Source organism: Eublepharis macularius, chromosome 9 (genome assembly GCF_028583425.1).
Source record: "Eublepharis macularius isolate TG4126 chromosome 9, MPM_Emac_v1.0, whole genome shotgun sequence".
Lineage (NCBI taxonomy): Eukaryota > Metazoa > Chordata > Lepidosauria > Squamata > Eublepharidae > Eublepharis > Eublepharis macularius.
In genome coordinates this window covers 47,898,578-47,919,427 of record NC_072798.1, presented here as the reverse complement: position 1 = coordinate 47,919,427, position 20,850 = coordinate 47,898,578, and the positions used below count along the sequence as shown (strand labels likewise).

The window sequence follows — 20,850 nt, the reverse complement described above, 5'->3', positions numbered from 1 at the left end:
AATAAAATAATTAGTAATATGAGTAAGTATTGTAAATTGTTAGGCTATCTTCTGATGGAGTTGTATGAATGGTGAATTTCTTTTTACTATAGCTGGTACGTATAAATTTTACTGAAATTGGATTGGGGTTTTTTTGTTTGCAGTATACAGCGTATGACCTGGAAATTGTCTTAATGTAATAAAATTTGAGCTTCCACCAATAGGAACTATGGTTTTTTTTGTCTAGATTATTGTTTCTTTTAAGTCTGGCAGCATACATAATTAGATCTAAATTCTTTTGAGATCCATTTCTTAATTCTGAAAGCTGGATCCAGGGTTGTTCTTTAATTTTAGGTAGTTTCCACACTAGTACTAGATGGGTACAGAATACTTTTTATCAAGCCTTTAGTAATTTACTTAGGAAGAAGTGTACAGTTAAAACAAGACTGCAAATAGAGCAACTGTTTCAACCCTTTGTTTAAAATTGCTTGAAAACCTGAAAGTATCTCAAAAATACCTGCAGCTGGTGCCAAGTCACTGGTATACAAAGTATAAAATATAAATTGCTGCATAATTTTGCCATTCTAAGCCTCTAGGGTGCTTAGAATGTTAGACAGTTCTCCCCTCTTCGATTTTATACTTACAACAACTCAGTGAGGTAGGTTAGTGAATGTGTGCCTGACCCAAGAATACTCAGCAACCTCCATAGCTGAGTCTCCCAACTGACAGATTGTCTTGTTGTTCTAAGATTAGGCATCCATGTGTTACTTATAATAGGGGTTAAAATTGAACAGTGAGCCGCACAGAGAAAAATCTGAATTCTGAAGATATGATAGGTAGCACAAGCAATAAGGTAAAAGGCATGGCTAGCCATTAAAGATACTTGCAATTACCATTTGGCTAGCAATCCTGTAAAGGCTGCTTTAACTTTGCCATAACAGGCTTCCCCAAGTGGAAGTGAAGATAGCTTAAATTACTACATTTTAGATGTGGTACTTCCAAAACAGCCTTGCTTCTCTATGCTTTCTATTCTTGCCTCTATTCTCACAGCCTTTTTAAAAAACTTGTCTTTCTTTCAGCTTCTTCTTTTTACATGTCCTGCTGTGAGTCTTTTGTGGAAGCTAGATACGTGCTGTAGTAGGTACTTGAAGTAATCAAAGTAGGCATATTGCTTGTGTAAGATTTACTTGCCCTTACTTTTAGTATGCATTTCTTCCTTATTGAGGTGACTTTTCTTATAGCCATTTAAATTACTACATGCTGCCTAGTAAGAGTTTAGAAAGGGAAGGGGGAAAATACTGCCATCTCTCAGCTGTCTATGGGTTGACACCTATGAAATACAGGCGTCTGTCTGCTACTGTCAAATTCCCTTTGTGTCTTCAGTGAAATACTTAGTCCAGCTGTTTCACATGCTTCTATACTATACTTCTATACTATTATAAACTTCCAAGTTTATAATAATGATTTGACTACAATAGATTTATTAATGGCCAACCCATATCAAAGAGTATCAGAACTTCAGGCTACTAAAATGATTGATTTACTTTTGAGTATCCACTGGAGAAAAGGTAGAAAGATGCAAAGAGCCGGGGGGGGGGGGAGATACAAGGTTCATGAAATAACTCTTTCTGAAGAAACTGAGAGGTTAACCTAATTGAGTGCCCATTGCTAATCAGTTACTTCACTTACTGTGCAGCTGACTTGGGGGGAATTCATTACCACAGCGATCCTCCATCCCTTAACAGAATTATTTTCTGATCATATTGAAAAATTCTATGAATGGATAAAGGATAATTACTGGCCAATAAATAACAAGCAGGATAGCTCATATTGCTGAAGCTTTCATAAATCTCCCTTTATCAACTATAGGAACTGAATCACACATTCAAAAGGTGGCCCCTCTAGTCACTACAGTCTAGGAAAAATAAGAGATGGCTGACATGAGATTCCTGCAGTCAAAAGGCAGCAAAGAAGTTTTGTATAAAATACACTAGTACATTTTTAAAAAAAAATAAAAAACAATTACACAAAGTTGTCCACTGAAATTCTTCACCTATGCTTTCTACAACAAATGATTACCAAAATATAAAAATGCTGAAAAACAGCTTGAGGTAAGATTTAAAAATTCAAATTGCAATTTTCTTTCAAAAATAGCTGTATCAAAATCCTAGTCACTTTGGAGTTACATACCCTCACTATGAAGTATTAATTTATACTAAACTTTTCCCAAAATGAGTGCTTAGATCAGCTAATACAAAACAAGTATCAACATGTACATTGTTTCACAGGACTAAATGAAGTACGATACTGTACTTTCATGTGTCAATATATGTACAACTCAAGACTTATACACAGTAAAATAGGTTCCAGATTAGCTAACATCTCAACTGGAACAATTAACCTCAGTATTTGGCTGTTTTACAGGTGGTAAACCAAGACTCGAGGTTCTACATTGTCCATTTGCCTGAGTAACTCGTTGAGTATAAAACAAGATGTAGGCCTGGGCTTTGCATACTTCTTCCATAGTGCACATATCGAGCTTGGAATCATTGCAGTGTACCCAGAATCCTGGAACAGAACATCAAAACAAAGGAAAATTATCACTGCATTTATTATTTCTTATTAAATCTTGTAAGATTTACCAACTAGGAAACAGGCGTTATGCTTTATAGAGAAATAGCTAAGTACTGCAGGAAAAAATTCTCTATTTATAAAAATGATGATATGCAGTGTCCAGATCCAATACTGACTTCTAAGGTTGTTGCTGAAATCTTAAAAGGAGACCAACATCAAGCATGTTCAGAAATTCTATATATGGTGTTAAAAAAGTAATTGCAGAAAATTACTATCAGAAGCAGTAATGTTTTATTATATACATTTAAACTCATACCTCCTTCTGAATTATAGCAATAAGCTGTGTAGTGGCCAGAGCCAAATCCTTTCCCATGATGCATCACAACAGCAGACAAGTCATAGATAAAACAGTCCGGTACAAGGGACTTTAGACAGTCTCTGCAGCAATAAGGTTCCATGTTTAGTATCTGATCAAAGCTAACATGTACACCAATCTTCTCACGATGATTACGTCCTGACCATCTTGAGAAAGGAAAAAAATTAAAAGGTTATTTTTCTGGTTCTTACAGAGGTACTTCCAATATAAGTGAAGACTGAAAGTCTCCACTGTAGCCCATCTGTGGATTAGAGTTTGTCTATAATTGATGACTGGGTTTATGTATCTGCTTCAATTATGACAACAATTTTTTCCTAAAAAGCAGAGCTACTGTCACAGTGGAATAAGACAAAACTGTCCACCATATTCATTTTTCTCATGCCCCACTGTAGAAGCTCCTATGACAGCCTGCTGAAATGCCCTAGTTCAGGGCTTGCCTTCACTATCTTTTCCTTCACAGCAGTTAGCTAACTAGTTAGTTTAAACCTGTTTGTGACATGAACCCTCTGCCTCTCACCTCTTGGGCTTGACTCCCCACTTAAGGTTTTTAGAAGTTTTATGGAAGCAAAGTGTCATCAGTTGTGGCTTTTATCTTCATCCTGCAGTAAATGGGGGAGGGGGGAACCCAATACTGGTGGCATTTTCCCTTCTGTACAACTCAGTTCTCTTGTTCTGACCTGGCATACCCCTTGGTTCCTTCAGTCCACAATCTCCAGCTAGAGTTCTTTTGCTTGTATTATCACCTGCTGCCAAAGGTTAAACTGCTGTCATTGCACCTTATGTAAAATTTTGCCTCAGCTTCACTGTCTTCTTGTCCACCACACATTTCTTCAGATTCTTGGTTTTCGGTTCATTGCCTACTACCAAACTTCAGCTTATTCTGCACGTCACACTTTAAGCTGGTGTTTCTGGGTATTCACACCAATCTGTGCTTAATTGGCTTGGGGGGGTCTCCTCAATCTGCACAGCTCAATATCAATGCGATTTAGCATCAGCAGACATGTTGAGATGTGTCTGTCTAGAGCTGTCTTTTATGGCGGCTGCAGCCAACGTCACTTTTTTAAAAAAAATTCAGTACATGCATCATATTGCCTTTTGTGAGCACAGAAAAAAAGTCAGGAAACAGCAAGGGAAAGGTCGATTCTGCATCTCACACCTCCTTTCCATGTGTGGAAATCAGGAGATCAAGAGAATCTGAATTGCCCTAAACTGATTGCGAGGAATAGGCCTTCATTAATACAAGTTGTCTAGCCCGCCCAAAGCATACAGCCTAGGGCCCCGATTATGTTCCTCCTTGTATGCATTACTTTTCCTCCAGGTCTCCATCTCTTTCATCTAACCTTTCCTTGTATTTCTATACGCAACTCACCAAGTGATTCTGCCCTTTTCTTTCAATTATCCTGCCTATGGACCTTCTGGAACCCTCAATTGTCCCAATATTGTTTCTCTGTCATTGAAGTATGCTTTAATTCAATAAAACTTACTGTATTTTTCCCTCTTACTAAAGCTGGAATATTAATATTCTGGTGGCCAATACCTTTGCCGCTCCAGAAGGTGAAATTTTCAAGAACATAACATCCACAGAAGCTCAATCACTACCAGCAGTTTTACCACAACATTCTTAATACATTGCAGCATAGATACTGGAAAAGAGTCTAAAAAGAGCATTTGCTGGAAGCTCAAGAAACCTTATTTACACACTAGATGTATCATTCTTAAAGGAATAAAAGAGCTACTACTCTTTGAGGGCTCCCAGCCCATATTCTATTTATATATGTATAGATTACCTGAACCGCTTAAGGTGTAATCGCAGAACTTGAGGTAGTCGACACACCATAAGCTGCTTTTGTGCTTCTGTAAGTATAACTGGCTTGGAAGAAAACTTTCTTCGTTTTGCTGAAATAAAGAGTAAAAAAATCCTCCGCTTACATTAAGAACAGACTATGTCCTACATTACACACAAATTGGATATGGGAGTTTGACTCTCAAGAGTAGAGGTGGGCACGAACCAGTAAAAAACCAAACCATGCGGTTCGTGGTTCGTCGCATTTCACGAACCACGAACTTTCATGAACCTGCCCCGGTTCACGAACTGGTTCGTTTGGTTTATGAAAACGTCACATCCAGGTCAACAAATTTTCACTTCCAGGCCAGCAGAAGGCCACTTCCAGGTCAGCAGAATGTCTGCAGGAAGTCCATCCCCTGTTGCCTAGGAAACTTGATTGATTGGCGCCGGCTGTCTGCAGTGATGAACCAAATGAACCAGCCTAAAGTTCATGGTGGTTTGTCAGAAATGGGCTCTGACAAATCACCAGTTCACAAACCACGAACCAGCCCAGTTCATCATGAACTTTGGTTCGTATTTTGGTTCGTGCCCATCTCTACTCAAGAGCTTATAATCCTGGAAATTCTTGTTGGTCTTTAAGATGCTACCAGACTTGAACCTTGCTCATCTACTGCAGACCAACACAGTAAGTCAAAACAGACTCATTCTGTACTTCAATTTTACAACTTCTCAGTAAGATAAAAATATAAAGGAATCTATGAATATACAGAGCTAAGTTAATCAGAATCCACTTCTGAAACTATCCTGCGAAATACTCAAAATACAACTATATCATTTATGCAGTCAGGTACTGGTGAACATACAACATCACCAATATTTATAGGACTTGGAATGAAATACTGGTAGTGAACTGATTTGTTATGCATTTATATGCTAAAAAATTCTCAACATTTCCTTTGTTTAAAATAAACACATGGGAGTTCAAAACTCCACCCTATTTTTATTCTTATTGCTGAACAGTCAGGAAGAATGATCTTTTTTCTGATTTTATTTAAAGAAAATGCACTGATAGTAGCAGTATTCTTAACTAAAACTAGTTCATATTTTATATGGAGAACAGATGCATGAGTACATACTGCCTTTACTCACTGTTGCACTTATCACATGCGTATATCTTTCCTTCCAAGGCTTCTGTCTCTGTAAACTTGGCCAACATTTCTGTCAATAAACAGGGATGTTGACAGGTTGTCTCTTTCCCATTGCAGTGGTATCTTTCAGGAAATTCCAGTGACAGGTCCCAGAAGGGCTCTATAGTATTTGACTTATTGTCACAAACAAGACACGTAACCTGTCAAGACAAACCATCACTTATACTGGAATACTCCATCCTTGACCCAGACACTTCCAATAACAGAAATGGCAAGTAAGTGTACAGCAATCACAGATGAAAAAGTTTATTTTATGTCAAAGCATCAGCACCACTTTAATGTCTAATTTTTGTTTGTTTACAAAAAAGTCAGATAAGGTGTGGTGGGGACATGACATTTTTTTCCTATCTACTTCCTTCACTCTGTGCATTTTATAGAGAGAACTCTGTCTCCCTCTCCCATGCTAGAATTTGAGGACATCCAACACAGCTGATGTGTAGTAGAGTCAGGATACAAAAAAAGCACCTGTCACACAATGATAAATTAATCTATGAAATTCATTGCCACAGCATGTAGCAATGGCCTTTGAAAGAGAATTAGACAAAATTAATAGAGGTTAGGTCCATTAATGGCTATTAACTACTATGACCAAGAGGAATCTCCTTTTTCTTAACCAACACAGTTGCTCTTGCTTTCTATTCTGTACTTTCAGTCTAAATAAACATTATAGGCTTTTACTGTTTTATAATTTTATTCCAATAAAACTACAACACTACTGCTCAGTGAAAGTTCTTTGTGCTCTTTAGTCCTTATTGTTACCATAGTTTCAGAGGCCGTATTACCACTGTTTTTTCTGTACAGTTCTCCATTGTCTCTGAAAAAGGCTTTTCAAGTAGATTTATGATTCTAAAAAATATTTTAATCAGAGTTATAGATATCAGGACCTCAATACAAATAACCACCCAAATCAGATGCTGCTATTTTAATACATTTATAATTATTCTCCTAGTGAACTATTTATATTCTATTAGTTTGAACGTTTCATATATAAAGGCTATAAATAACCTTACTTGAAAATATTTTATAAATTTTAATGTTTTCTTATGTTCCATATATTTATAATGAAGCAATAAAAGTGGTAACTTGAAGGTAAAAATTACACTGGCATTCATGTAAACAGTACAAAAGTTTCATTACATGTTCTAGAAATAAATCTAAAGTAGGAAAATAAATTATGAAGGACAAGCACAGTAAAATTATTTTACATCTGAGAGTTTACACACCTGCTCTTCCATAGTATCCAACATGATAATACTCTAGAAAGCCAGCTGTTTCATGAGGAGTCCCCTATAAAATAGTATGACGGTACTTTGATGTACAGCTCAGGAAGATGTCCTGCTTCATGGCATGTATTTTATGGAACATAGTTAGCTTTAAGTACTCTTCTGCCCTGTTTATTTTAATTCTGCACAAGCATCTAAGTGAGAAGTGTAGGCACACAGAGCTATCAACTTGCCACCTGAATACCAAATGGGCTGCTCTGCCAACTCAATAAAATATCCTCACCAGATCATCTCTAAGGTCCAATACTGCAACTGATTGACAGAGATCACTCTGTACAACAGAGTGTTTTAATGGCTGTTGTGGGTTTTCCGGGCTGTATTGCTGTGGTCTTGGCATTGTAGTTCCTGACGTTTCGCCAGCAGCTGTGGCTGGCATCCAGCCAGCCACAGCTGCTGGCGAAACGTCAGGAACTACAATGTCAAGACCATGGCAATACAGCCCGGAAAACCCACAACAGCCATCGTTCTCCGGCCGTGAAAGCCTTCGACAATACAGAGTGTTTTAACATCAGCATTGTCAGATGTTTGTCTAGTGCTTTAGGCAAGGAAGACTAATGCAAGCATTCAAGAGTCAGCATGCCAGGAATACTAGGGGAGCTCTGATAAAACAACTATAGTTGTAAAAGACTATGGCTGAAATTCACAAGCCATTTCTTCCAGAGCAGTCATCAAAGTCAGTGGAAGTGCTCTGTGTTAACTGATTAATTAACAGAGCTATTAATAGCTATATTTACTTTCTTAAAAGAAAAGTAACATGCTGACAAGATGTTAGTTAAATAAAATGTTTGTTGTTAAGGTAAGCATGTTTCTGATGTTGCATCATATCAAAACCAGTTGGTTTTAAAAGAAGGGGTTATACTAGGTAAGTAGAAAAGCTACAGCAGCTGCAGCCATCTATGTTGCAAGCATGGATTATACAAGCATCTCAATTCAGTCATAAGAAATTCAAGTCAGCTTTGACCTGAAAACCCCCCTCAAGTTCCAGATCTCGGTTTCTCCTAATGTGTGTCTCAAAACACAACAGGTTGCACCAGACTGCATAGCTGTGTTGTGTGGAAAGATTTCTTGTTCAAAACTGGCTAATAATTATATTCCCATTTTGTTCCTGGATTAGTTTATGCTGGGTTTTTTTTCAATACTTAAGAAAAAATTAATAGTAATATACTTTAATACAATATCCTGCTACAAATAAACCATTTACTAAGTGAAGCAGAAGGCCAAGACAGCTTCAGAAGATATTAATTTACAGTTGAATATGTTCACTCATTACTTAGCCCTCTGATATGAATATGTCACAATCAGTATTCATTACACATCAGGAAAGATACTCTAATGCCTTCTTTCTCTGATCTTCTAACTTAGGTTTCCTTCAAGTCTGCAAGAAGTTAACAGCTGCTGTAAGACCAGCATCTTTTGTATCTTAGAGCTGTTAGGATTTCATAACTGACCCGTTCTCCCCTTATAAACATTTTCTAAGAGCTTGTAAGTTGCTATAGTCACTGATTTGCAGCACCAACATTCTTAATAATTTACTGAATGATGATTATAGCCCACTGATGTAGTGACATTAATAATCTTCAATCTGATTATCAGTTTGGCGTAGTGGTTAAGAGGGCAGGACTCTAATCTGGAGAGCTGGATTTAATTCCCCCACTTGAAGCCAGCTGGGTGACTTTGGGCTAGTTAGCGGGAGCTCTCTCAGCCCCACTCACCTCACAGGATGTTTTGTTGCGGGGATAGTAATTACATACTTTGTAAACCGCTCTGAGTGGGCATTAAGTTGTCCTGAAGGGCGGTATATAAATCGGTTATTATTATTATTACCTAAATTCCGTATACCAGCTATACAGCTCCTGCAACCCTGGCTACATCAGAAAGTCATTTTTCAAGTTCTCTTACTGCATGTCAAGTAAGATTGCTGAACAGCTGTTTATTGATGTATGGGGGGGTAGTTTCCCACTCTACTAGTAGTGCAGGCTAACAATATTTAAGAGTAATAGAATAGAAAGATTCCTATTTTGAGAACTATATATTTTTAGCCAATAAAACATGAAAACTGAAATTCCCAGAATACTGTAACAACAGCTAAGAAAATACTCTCAGAAACTGAAAACGTTTTCACTGGTGTACTTAGCACTTGATGGGTTTATCTTTTAAAACTACTATGCAAGGCAGTTTCATATGTTCCTATGTTTACTTTGCTGTAAGGGTCCTGATACGTTTCTATAGCACTGAATAATTTTGATAGACATGGATACACTTGAATACCTTATATTTTCAACTTACTGTTCAGATTAACTCATTTGTAATGATTTACTTCATATGTTTTTGCTATAAATACCCACAACATACCTGACTTAAAAGCTGTCCATGGAAAATGGTGTTGACCACATTCAAAACCTGTTTAATGAGCTTCCTTTGAGAAGTGGGAATGAGGGCGGGACACTTTGTCCCAGCTGTCTCCAATTCCTGCTGTACTTTATCCAAAAGTTCACAGAGAAATTCTTGAGCGTCTTGTTGGGCATAACCACGGAAGGCTGGAATGAGTCTCCACACAGAATGGAGCATGGCAAAAGGAGATACCAAAGCCCACTTGCCAGACCACATGACTTGAAACAATGTATGTAGTTCGTGACAAAGAGAAATGTGCTTTGAACTTGGCTCCTTAGGTTGAATAAGTTCCATGTTCCTACTACTTGATGCTCCACCACTTAAGCCTGAGGACACACTACATCGCCTCATTAAAGATGCCTTTGTCTTCACCTGGCTTTTGTTCACAAGAAAAACAGAACCAGCAGATGGGGGATGCTGCTTAAAGGATGATCTTGTTTTCCCACTCACTGCAGCTAACATCTCTTGAGTTTGGTTCAAATCAAGCTTTAAAAAACATTCACGAAATATGATCAAATGACTCAACACCTGAAGAATAGAGTTCATATAGCATGTATTTCCCAAGTTCCGTAATCCTGTTACACCAGGAGTCACTGTAGGCCGTCGTTTAATTGGAGAGTCATTAATTTTTTTTAATCTTACTTCTTCTGAGGTAGCTGTAACTTTCAGCTCTGCAGCAGAGTCCAAATTTGGGAGCATTTTTAGTGCATAGAGAGATACTTCTGAGGATTCTCTACTTTGATTTTGCAAGCGAAAGCTCTTCCTTGGAGGCATTTTTTCCATTTCTTCCTTCAGCTGGCGCTTCCGCTCTTCTCTTCTTTTCCTAGCATTGATTCTTCTTTCTTCTGCCTCTTCTCTTAGCTTCTCTTCTTCTAAAATTCTTTTCCCACTTGGTGTCTGTTCAAACCAAGATCTAAACACTTTACCCATTAATGCATGCCTTCTATGCCACAAAGCTGTGAACATACGGTCTTGATTACGAAGCAAAGCTTGGGCATTATTATGGGAAAGATAATCACTTGTGCCCATTGATCGCAAAGTCCTGCCACTACGAGTAGTGCAGTCATAGTTTTGACTCTTGATTGCACTTAGTGTACTTCGCAAGAGTTTTAAGTCACCAGTTGCATTATCATTAAGAACATAGTCATCACAAAGGTAGCAGAAAACGTACAGCTCATTAACTTCCAATGCCACAGGATGATTACTTTCCTGAAAGTGCTTTAGTGCATGTTCTTCAATGTATCTTCCACAAGCCACATGTGAGCAGCTGAGGCAGGCCCATACAGATTCTGTAGTATTGCACACCATGCAATGCCATTTGTGAGGGTTCACGATAGAATGATCCCGAGCAAGCCGCAGCCGTCCTACATGTTTACACTTATCCATTGTCAATATTGTAATGCTGATAAAATACTACAGAAATCCATCATACAAACAGTTCGCTTAGTGTTTGCATTTTGACCTGTGAGGATAAAAATTAATTTTGCTTGTTTTAGTTTCAGAAAGAGTGGGCATTTGCTCATACAATTCTTACAATTATGTTCACTTTTTAAAATTTACAGTCAATCTGGTTGCATTAAATTACCTCGGTTGAGTCTTTAGAGAAGTGTTAAAATAAAACCAGTGTTTCAAGAATATCAGACAGAGTTGGAAGTAATAATCTACCTCCTAGAGCTTCTCACATAAAACAGCACAATAAGAACATTTAAGAACATTTAATTACGATCACCAATAGTGTCTCTTAAATGCATTCCATCTTAAAATTGTCCACAATGTAATTAAAAAGGACCCAGCTCAGGAATAAGATCTTAAAATGAATTACAAGTTTATTTGTATAGGAAACTAACTTCGAGACACGTTTATAAACTGCAACATAATTTTTAGCCAACGAAAAGCCCAGTTTTAGGAACAGGAGAGTGTAAGTTCAGGAAGTAGTGACAACCCTGCTAGCTAGCTCAGTAAGATCCGGCTGAGTTAGTAGTGAACCCTGCTAGTTGGTTCCATAAGATTGTGCTCAGTTAGTTTCTCCTCTGCTTGCAGATATGTAAGGCTTACATAGATGCATAAGCCCATGGGCACTCATTCTCATAGCCTATGAGGGTTATGACCTAGAGCTGGGAGGAAGATCTGCTAGTAGAGAGAAAGGCTGCAGGATCTCTTCCATGTTCAAAAGCTCTCCTCCTGTTTCTTTTTTGTTTTTAAGGTATTTTGAGTCCCAACTGGGGATCAAAGCAAGAGATAAATAATAAAATAAGATCATATACAAAGCCCTGCAACGGGACTCGTTGGGACCATACCATTCCCTGCCCCGCTGCACCCAGTAAAAGAACATTTATCAGACAAGAGGATCATGCAATAAACTTTCCTAACATAGGTAATGAAAAAAATGAAGGAAAGATGGCCCCAAGGCCCTCATGCAAGATTCTTATGGTACAGGCATCTCCCATACACCTAGCATAGGCAAAATGTTTCCCTGACAAAAGCATGTGGGATAAGAGGCTTGAGAGACGTGATTCACATCTAGGAAGCTCTGAGATGTTTGAATTAAACAAAGGCAGTATAATCTGAGCTGCTACCATTATAAGAACTTCATCACTCATGAGTAAACCATACAGGCATCTGCAATGGGTCTCACATAAATGCTGTGCCCACGCAAGTATGACAGTGTGTGTGTGTGTGTGTGTCTGTGTAGGTAGGTAGAGAGATAAAGAGACTGTCAGGCTGTTTTTCTAAATATATTGTTTTCTCAAGAGATAAAGATCCAGGTTCTTAAGTACTGAAACAGATTTCAAAAACAATACATTCGAGAGAATATCATCATTTGGTAAGACTTTTAAAAAAGACAAGGAGAATAACCATCTTCAAAATAAAGACTTTTTAAAGTAAAGAAGATAGTGGCAGTTTATTAACGTTATAAAAATTTAAAGGTAGCTCAAAAATAAAGAAGTTAGTAGATGTTCACTACTTCATCTTATGTATATCCTGAAGATCTCTATAAAACCAGAACACTCTCAGATTATAGATCCCCTTCTGGTGGTGGAAAGTACTGTCAAGTCGCAGCTGACTTATGGTGACAGACACCCCCCTCCCCGCACGCAAATAGGGAAAGATTACATACAGAGGTGGCTTGCTACTGCCTGCCTCTGATAGCAACCTTGGACTTTCTTGGTGGTCTCCCCTCCAAATAATGACCAGAGCCAATCCTGTTTAGCAGCCAAGATCTGATGAGACTGGGCTACCTGGACCATCCTGCTGCAAAGTTGCTTCCATTTTTTAACAAAAAAAAAAGAATATATTTGAACATGGTAATATGGCAAACTATTAGCTGGTCTAATGGTGCAGAAGGACAGTGGTAAAGTTGTAACAATATTAAAACTCAGTATTTACAAATAGTATGAAACATTTAGAGGAATTTGGGTAGTATCCCTTTAAAACCAGAAAGCCCTTGGATTATAGGTCTTGTGGTGGTGGTGGTGGAAAGTGCTGTCAAGTCGCAGCTAAAACTAATATCCCTTCTCAATTTGTATTCATGTTTCTTACATCATCATTGGATATGTCAACAAAAACTGAATAAAATCCAGATAATTTTAAAATAAATTTTGAATTATAAACTCCCCACATTAAAACTAAAGTAATGTAAGAGAGCTCAGTGTTAAGGGAGACTTCCAGTCCCAAATATAAAGAGACATCATCATAATGCAATATTAACTGCAATGAAGGAAGGTAGAAACAGAAAATAACCCAGCTTTTGTTCATTGTTGAAATGGGCAGTAGGGAAAGGGCAAAATCCCAGCAAGGCCAAAAGTATTATAGACTCATTAAGTTGTATATTCTTCTTCTGCCTGGATAGAGAGGCCAACACTAGTTTTTCTATTCTGTTGTAGCTAAGCAGGCTAGAGTTTCATTTCAGACTCCTTCTTCAGATTTGTTTGCTTAAACTTGGACCTTGTTCCAATTATGTACACAGCTGGAAACTGGATCTAATTTTTAGAGCAAAGGGACATGCAGGTGAGAGGAGCTGAATGCTTCCCATCGCTTACCTCCCCCCACCCAGCCATACTCTATTCCCCTTGCTGATAATGTTCTTGAAGCTGAGTTTGCTTCTTGTATTGCAAGTCGGAAAGAAGACAAAACCAGGAAAGGGAATTCAGAAAAAAGTGGAGAGGTCCTCATGCACACACCCCACCTGTATGGCCCCATTTTCTCTGAAAATCATTTTCTCCTATCTGTGCACTTTATACTAGGCTGTGACATCACCCAGGACTAAAAAGGCCAGTCTGCTGCCATCACATGTAGTTTATGTAATTACTGTGTGAACAAGTCTCTCTATACTTTTAACTGTAGGGATAACAGAGACAGAACTCAGAGAGACCTATGGTGTTGCAGACAGAAGAGACCAAACACAATGAGATTACAGAGAGAGAAAAAATGTGCAACAATTTAACTCACAAATGTCCTGGGATAAGGGCTGAGCAGGGAGGCAGTCACATTTGAGGATGACACTACTATTCCATTCTAAAGATCATTAGGAAATCAGCTGAGTATAAAATAGCTAGTGTGACAATGTCTTTATATAAAATCTGTGATGCAGTCATATTTGGAATACCAGACAGCACTCACCAAAATGGACTATCAGAGAGTGGGAAAGCAGTGGGGAGGGGGATGCAACTAAAACCATCATCAAGAGTATTTTCCTAAAAAGGAAAGGCTAGGTATTTAGCTAGCTTTTTTGATAAATTTTGCTTTGTTTAGCTATCTTTTTTTGTAAAGCCCCAGAGGGAAGAAAAGCAGGATGAGACATGAAAAATTACATGGCAAAGATTTATAAAATTATGGTGTGGACCAAATGATTTTTCTACCCCTGTCACAATACTTCAACTTTGAGAGACCCAATGAAAATTGCTGAAAGGCTCAGACAGAAGTATGTCACAAAATACGTAATTATCTTATGGAATTCATTGGGACAAAAATGAGATGATCAATACTTGCTCAGGGGAGAAATGCTTTTGATGGAGGGTAGGAAGACATGGAGGACAGTCTTATCTACAGCTAAGAGTCATGATGATAAGGACAAACAATTGGGAACTACTACCTTCACACCCTCCGTGTAAGCTTTCCAAAGGCATGGGACTCCTCACTCTTGGAAAGAGGATCCTGGACTAGCTGAGCCTTTGGTCTGCCAGTAAGGCTCAGATGGAGTATACAGAGAATTGTGGAGTAGTAAAAGAACAAGAGAGGGCTTAGATGAGAGATGAGGGTGCCAAAAGATTTGTGAACTATCAGGCATAGAGAAAGAGCAGAAAGTGCACGTGCTACCAATAGGGATGGAGAACAGGTTAAAAAAACCCACTAGTAACACTGTGACAAAAATGGTAAGGTTCTTTATTCACCTTGAAATCTTCTCTTATTCAAAGTAAAATCTCAGTAAGCAACTGGCTTTAAAACATAACTTGGGCACTAAATTCAGTACTGTAATAGACAGTCAGCAAAGGCAACTAGTATTTGTCTGTATTTTTTAAACTATGTTTTTTTTAAAAGCAAAATTCATAAAGAAAATCTGATAAAATTCTGAAGGGTAGTAAGATTGTGTAGCTAACACATGATAAAAGTGACTTACAGTGCAATTCTCTGCATGTATCTTCAGAAATAAACCTCAAATTTATTCAATGGGGCTTATTCCCAGAAAAGCATTCTTAAGGAATGCAGCCGTGGGGTTTTTTCCATTAAACAATTTCACATGCAACCCAGCGACCTGACAAGAAATTAGATGAGATAGAAGCTATCTTTTGCTTAAACACACTATTATTCCAAAAGAAAATCTTATTTTTATATCACTTTATGTAATTAGAAAAGGCACCAGGACTACTTTAAAAAGCTTAGTCTGTTAGAATATTTAAATATCTACTAGTATTCATATAACAGTATAATAGCATTTGATATGATGATGTCTACTGTAATTCGACTTCTCCAAGAACTTAACACAGCCACCTCCAGGGGGTTATTTTTTTCCAAATATAAGCACTTATTCAGTGACAAAACATGATTCCCATTTCCTCACCAACTGCCAACATACTCTCTTAAAATAAGTCTCGAAGTCTTACTCTTTCGGCTTGAAAGCAAGGAGGACCCAAAAAATACAGCTGCATTTGAGGTGTGGGGTCTTAACTTAAGTCACTCTGTCCAAGTTTCAACTCAGTTTCCCAGCTCTGAAGTGACAATAGATGGTGGGAAGTACAAACATACAGTACACAAGCCAACAGAATACTTTACAATGTAAAAGTGATGTACAAATAAGCAGAAATTTTCTGTGTACAGAATCACCAAAAAACAAAAGCCATCAATAAATAAAGTAGGAGTTTTTTAAAAATACCAGTTACTTCCAAAAAAATATTCTGCTTGTTCATGTCAATGTGAAAGCTATGTTTATGCAAAAGGGGTGCTGTTTAAAAAGACAGTGTTTTCAGCATAATCCTCATTTAAACAAATCATTCTCGATGTCGTGGCAGTGCTACTAGTGTTATTACCTGTTAAATGCTTTGTGGTCACCCCTGCCCAAGTTTACTACAGCCAGATACATAAGGCTATTCCTCTGAGGAGCACCTAGCCTGGTGCAATTTCCTCCCTTTTTATTATTAAAGGAATCCTGTGAGGTGTGTTAGACAAAAAATAGTTGCTCATTCAAGGTTACCTAACAAATTTCACTAGTGATCAGGTATCTAAAAACAGGTCTTTCTTGGACAAGCCCTAACAATTATCTGTTATGCCACACAGTCACTATTATGTTAAATTGTCTGTTTAAAATTTTGTAGGCAGAGCCAGTGGAACTCTTTTTGAAAAAACAGGTCCTTTAATGCATTTAAGCTTCATACATAACTATGACATATGTAAGATTTCATTAGTACTGAAAGGCTTTCCATAATTGCTAAAAAAGCCTGACAAGGTTACAGCATAAATAAATCCGGAGAAGTTAAAAAGCTTATGCTACAATAAAGTTGGTTAGTCTTAAAGGTGCTACTGGACTCTTTACTGTTTTGCAGCATAAATAAAAGCATTTCTTCACTGCCTTCAAAACCAGAAACACAGCCCCAAAACTTCTGGAAAACAGGTACCCGCCCAAAATTTATTCCAATCAGCAGCAGAATTGTAGTTACTGAGTGTCATTTGCTGAAAACACTCACCAAGGACATCTGGACTTCCTTCAAGACCCACCAGTCCTCTCCCAATTTCTTTAAGAGCCCTTGTAATATTTCATAAATGACCCCATTCTTATTGGTGGTCTGGCATAATCTTCTCCTGCTAAAGTCAAGTGCCTAAGATATACAGTGCTTTCCTAACAGAACTCAGCAGCTTGGCATGTGTGTGCAGGACAGCAGGAAAGGATACATATAGCCTTATGGTCAGTTTTATCACTGTTGAATACAGTACCCTACATCTGGATAATCTCTGTATATCACACTCAACTCCAGATTTTTAGTATCTCCTCACATCATGAAGTTTCTGCTTTATCACAATACATAAAATATATTTAAATTTTAAGTGCTTAATCCACTATAAAAAAGATACATTTTAATAAAATAAACAAGTGCATTAAACTTTGGACTGTAATCATCTGTTATCACTTGGACAGCTAGTGTGATGCAGTGGTTAGAATGTCATACTCTGATCTAGATGTGAATCTGCACGCTGCCTTGGAAGCTTTCGCAGTGACCTCAGGCTAGTCACTCTCTTAGCCTAACCTACCTCACATAGTTGTTGCTGTGAAGATAAAATGGAGAGAGGACAATGTTATAAGCTGCTTTGGGTTCCCATTAAGGAGAAAAGTGGGGTATAAATAAATCACACACACACCTGTACTGACTTAGAATGGGATTGTCGAAGGCTTTCACGGCCTGAGAACGATGGCTGTTGTGGATTTTCCGGGCTGTATAGCCATGGTCTTGGCGTTGTAGTTCCTGACGTTTCACCAGGAGCTGTGGCTGGCATCTTCAGAGGTGTAGCACCAAAAGACAGAGATCTCAGTGTGACACTGTGACACTGAGAGATCTCTGTCTTTTGGTGCTACACCTCTGAAGATGCCAGCCACAGCTGCTGGCGAAACGTCAGGAACTACAACACCAAGACCACGGCTATACAGCCCGGAAAATCCACAACAACCATGGATACAAATTTGTTTTATTTTTGGTGGTTCCTTATTTTAAGTCAATAGAAAGGACTGGAAGCTTCTCTGCCATTTTAAGTTTTTGTTTTCTTTCAGTAGCTACCAAAACCACGGAGGAAGCAATCACATATTTTTTAACCCTGCCATTATTCTAACAAGCTCAGAGATGCATACATAATTCTCCAGAGAACTGAAGGCCAAACAGGTCAAAACAGTGGAGATCTATGTTTGTATCTTCCATTTATTTAAATTTCCTTTAATAGCATCAATTAAATAAGAGCAATTGGTCCCCACTGGGAAAAAGGCAGGGTATAAATAAAGTAAACAAACATAACCATTTAAGAAGAGACATGTTAAGGAGTCTTTCAATCTTTTTAGCCCAATTTTATTTGAACACAGAAAGCACATCAGAATTCCAGAAAAAATGGGATAGCTTTTTTTTACACATATACAATGTTGCTTTATAATCATTTATATTTAATTACAGCTCCTTGCTCACTTATTAGCAAATCTGCTAGCTTCCAATGTCTCATAGGTTTTCTCTCCCCTACACCTTTTGAAATTCTTTCAATGAGATTTATCCAGAGGCCCTAAGGAAGGGAGACTCAAAAAAGCCTGTGCCTCATTATCAGTTACTTAAACGCTACAAAAGAATTCAAGTGCATGGCTTAAACAATGCACTTGGCTGCTTATTTATAATGAACTCTGATTTATAAAGTAATATGCTTAAGACATCATTACTTGAGAGTAAGCAAAACAACAGTGAAGTTTACTTGAGTATACACACAGCTTGCAAATACCTCAGGAAATTAACATGAATAAGAAATGTTTCTTGTACTCACATTGGCTACTGGCTCCTGATTGTGGGAAAAAAATTCCACATTTCAGTAAAACTTATTTCCATTAACAGTGCTGAGGATAACAGCCTTCAGGAGCACTTAAAGGTTATCCTTTGTTACTGACAATCAGGATAGTTAAGGATAGTAAGAAAATGGGGCTCTCCAACAATTAACTGATCTTTTGTTAAGACTAACCTGACACAACACAGTAAGCATGCTTTTAAATTCAGCCTCAGAAGAGCTCTGGAAAATCCCAAAACAGGTACACGGTATTGTTATTTTGGCTGGTCTTAATAAAAGGCATTACATGTGCTTGGTTTTGGATTTTTCTCTGAACCAACACAGCAACTTACTTTTAAAAAAAATGAAACCAATCGGTTCCCTTAATCTGATTCATTCATCTAAAAGCAGGAAGTGTTTTTTCTAGATCAATCAATGAAGAGTAAACAGTGGTAATCTTATCCGCTATATACTGCATCAACTTTCCAAGTAATAAAATGCATATTGTAGGGGGAGGGGACAAGGTTTCATAGGAAGTGGCAATGTAGTGACTATATTACATTAATTATGATTCACATCCTCCTTTTCCCAGAAACTTTATTTCAGTTGCAACCAGAGCTTCCTTTGGGAAGTCAGAAGCTGCATCTCTGAAAACATCTTCTAATTTATCGAAAGAAATCCCGGACAGATGATGGTAGAAGAGCCATGCCTTACACCCTCCCTTCCCCTATAACCACCTCAGACAGAAAATATGTAGCAGTCACCAGGAATGGCTTTTAACCTCCCGAGGCCGAAAACACCCGGAGACCGCCCTCCGCGTACGCTTCTACCCCTTAAAACTATTTGCAAGGCTAGAAGAAGCGGAGATGCCTCCGAGGCCGGCCCGCCCACCCTCTCGACAGGAAGAAAATAAGCGAAGAGCACCCCAAGAGCTGAGACACCTCCGCTTTTCCTCGTGGTAGTCGAGGAGCCAGACTTCCCAAGGCGAGCGTAGGGAAAGGTCCCTCCTCTCGCCAGCTCCCTCGGAGAGGCGCCAAAACCGAACTCGGGAGCTATGGGGCGAGCGGAGGGCACTTGCAGGCGAGCCAGGGCTGGCGCTTGCTACCCTTTTTCCTCCCTCTCCTCGGCAGGTGCCGCCACCTTGCGCTCCTGCACCTCCTTGAGGGTGGACGCGGCCCAATTCTCACCCGCCTACTCTGAGGCACCCCGCGGGGAACAGCCCATTTGGTGGTTCTCAGTACCTCATAAAGCCGCCGTCTCCGAAGCCGCCGCTCGCCAGCCGTCGCCATCTTGTGCGCGCCGCTCTTCAGCTTCGCGAGTCGCCACCCCTTTAAGGCGTCAGCGCCGCGGTCGTCCGCCCTCCGTGAGGCTCTCTCAGGCACAAACGCGCATTCGCTGCGGATATTCTTTCAGGATGAGCCTTATCTTGTGCCTCTCGTTGCTAAGCGGCCAAAGCAAGTGGTCCCTCCTGTGCCTTGCCCTTTTTAATAATAAAAACAGTGTGCTAATAACCCGCTCTTCTAGACAGTTTAACGGAGGAGATAATCATTATTATCCCTACAATACAGCTGGAGACTGGGACTGATGTGAGAGGAGTGGCTTACCCAAGGCTACCTACGGAGCTCATGGCAGTACTGGGCAACTACCTCACCATTCTGCTCAGTTTAGCTGCAACCCTCTTAAGCATAAGCTTACCTGAAGCAGAAGAGCTTTCAAGGTTTAGGCAGCGCTGCACTTACAAATTGTGTTTCTTGCTTGGAGAACATGCAAAGTGGGAAGGGGAGGACATCTCTCAGTAGATGGGGGCCACAAACAGTGGGTTCCTCAGCCATTCTCACATAATTCCCCAAATGTTTAAGGTGCTGTGCCATCTTTTCACGGTTGGTCTGTTTATCATGCCGCTCCATGAAGCGTGACGCAGCATTGAAATCCATGGAACTTAGTTGCGAGTAAATGTCGTTAATAGTGATAATGCCTGGCAAATCTGAACAAGGGTCCAAAACGCTTTGCATAACATTAGCTCAGTAAATCTTACAGCAGCTTTGTAAGATGGACCAGTATTTCCATCTTTCTTGCCCTGTTTTGGAGTACAAAACTGAAATTAGATTTGAGCCGGGAAGTTCGTGGCATAAAGTTCAGACTTTCAAGCCAGTACTTCATTACTCCCATTTGTTATTTACAGAAGTTGTTTAAAATGCACCATGCACTGCAAATAAATAAAAGGCCCAGGCCTCCGTATGCAATCTAGCTCAGAGC

At 38.9% G+C, this 20,850-nt stretch overlaps 1 protein-coding gene across 2 annotated transcripts; it reads right to left on the bottom strand.

The window, feature by feature from the left end:
- Positions 1-70: 70 nt before the first annotated feature.
- Positions 71-19,897, bottom strand: USP44 (ubiquitin specific peptidase 44). 2 transcript variants are annotated; one of them, XM_054988063.1, is made up of 6 exons: positions 19,836-19,897; positions 9,559-11,059; positions 5,865-6,063; positions 4,717-4,825; positions 2,870-3,075; positions 71-2,547 (listed from the first exon to the last, which is right to left on the bottom strand). In XM_054988063.1, the coding sequence occupies exons 2-6, from the start codon at positions 10,981-10,983 to the stop codon at positions 2,363-2,365; spliced, it is 2,124 nt and encodes a 707-aa protein (XP_054844038.1). In that variant the 5' UTR covers positions 10,984-11,059; positions 19,836-19,897; the 3' UTR covers positions 71-2,362. The 2 variants fall into 2 exon arrangements, with proteins under 2 accessions (XP_054844038.1, XP_054844039.1); XM_054988064.1 differs by lacking the exon at positions 19,836-19,897 and adding an exon at positions 15,215-15,289.
- Positions 19,898-20,850: the final 953 nt, after the last annotated feature.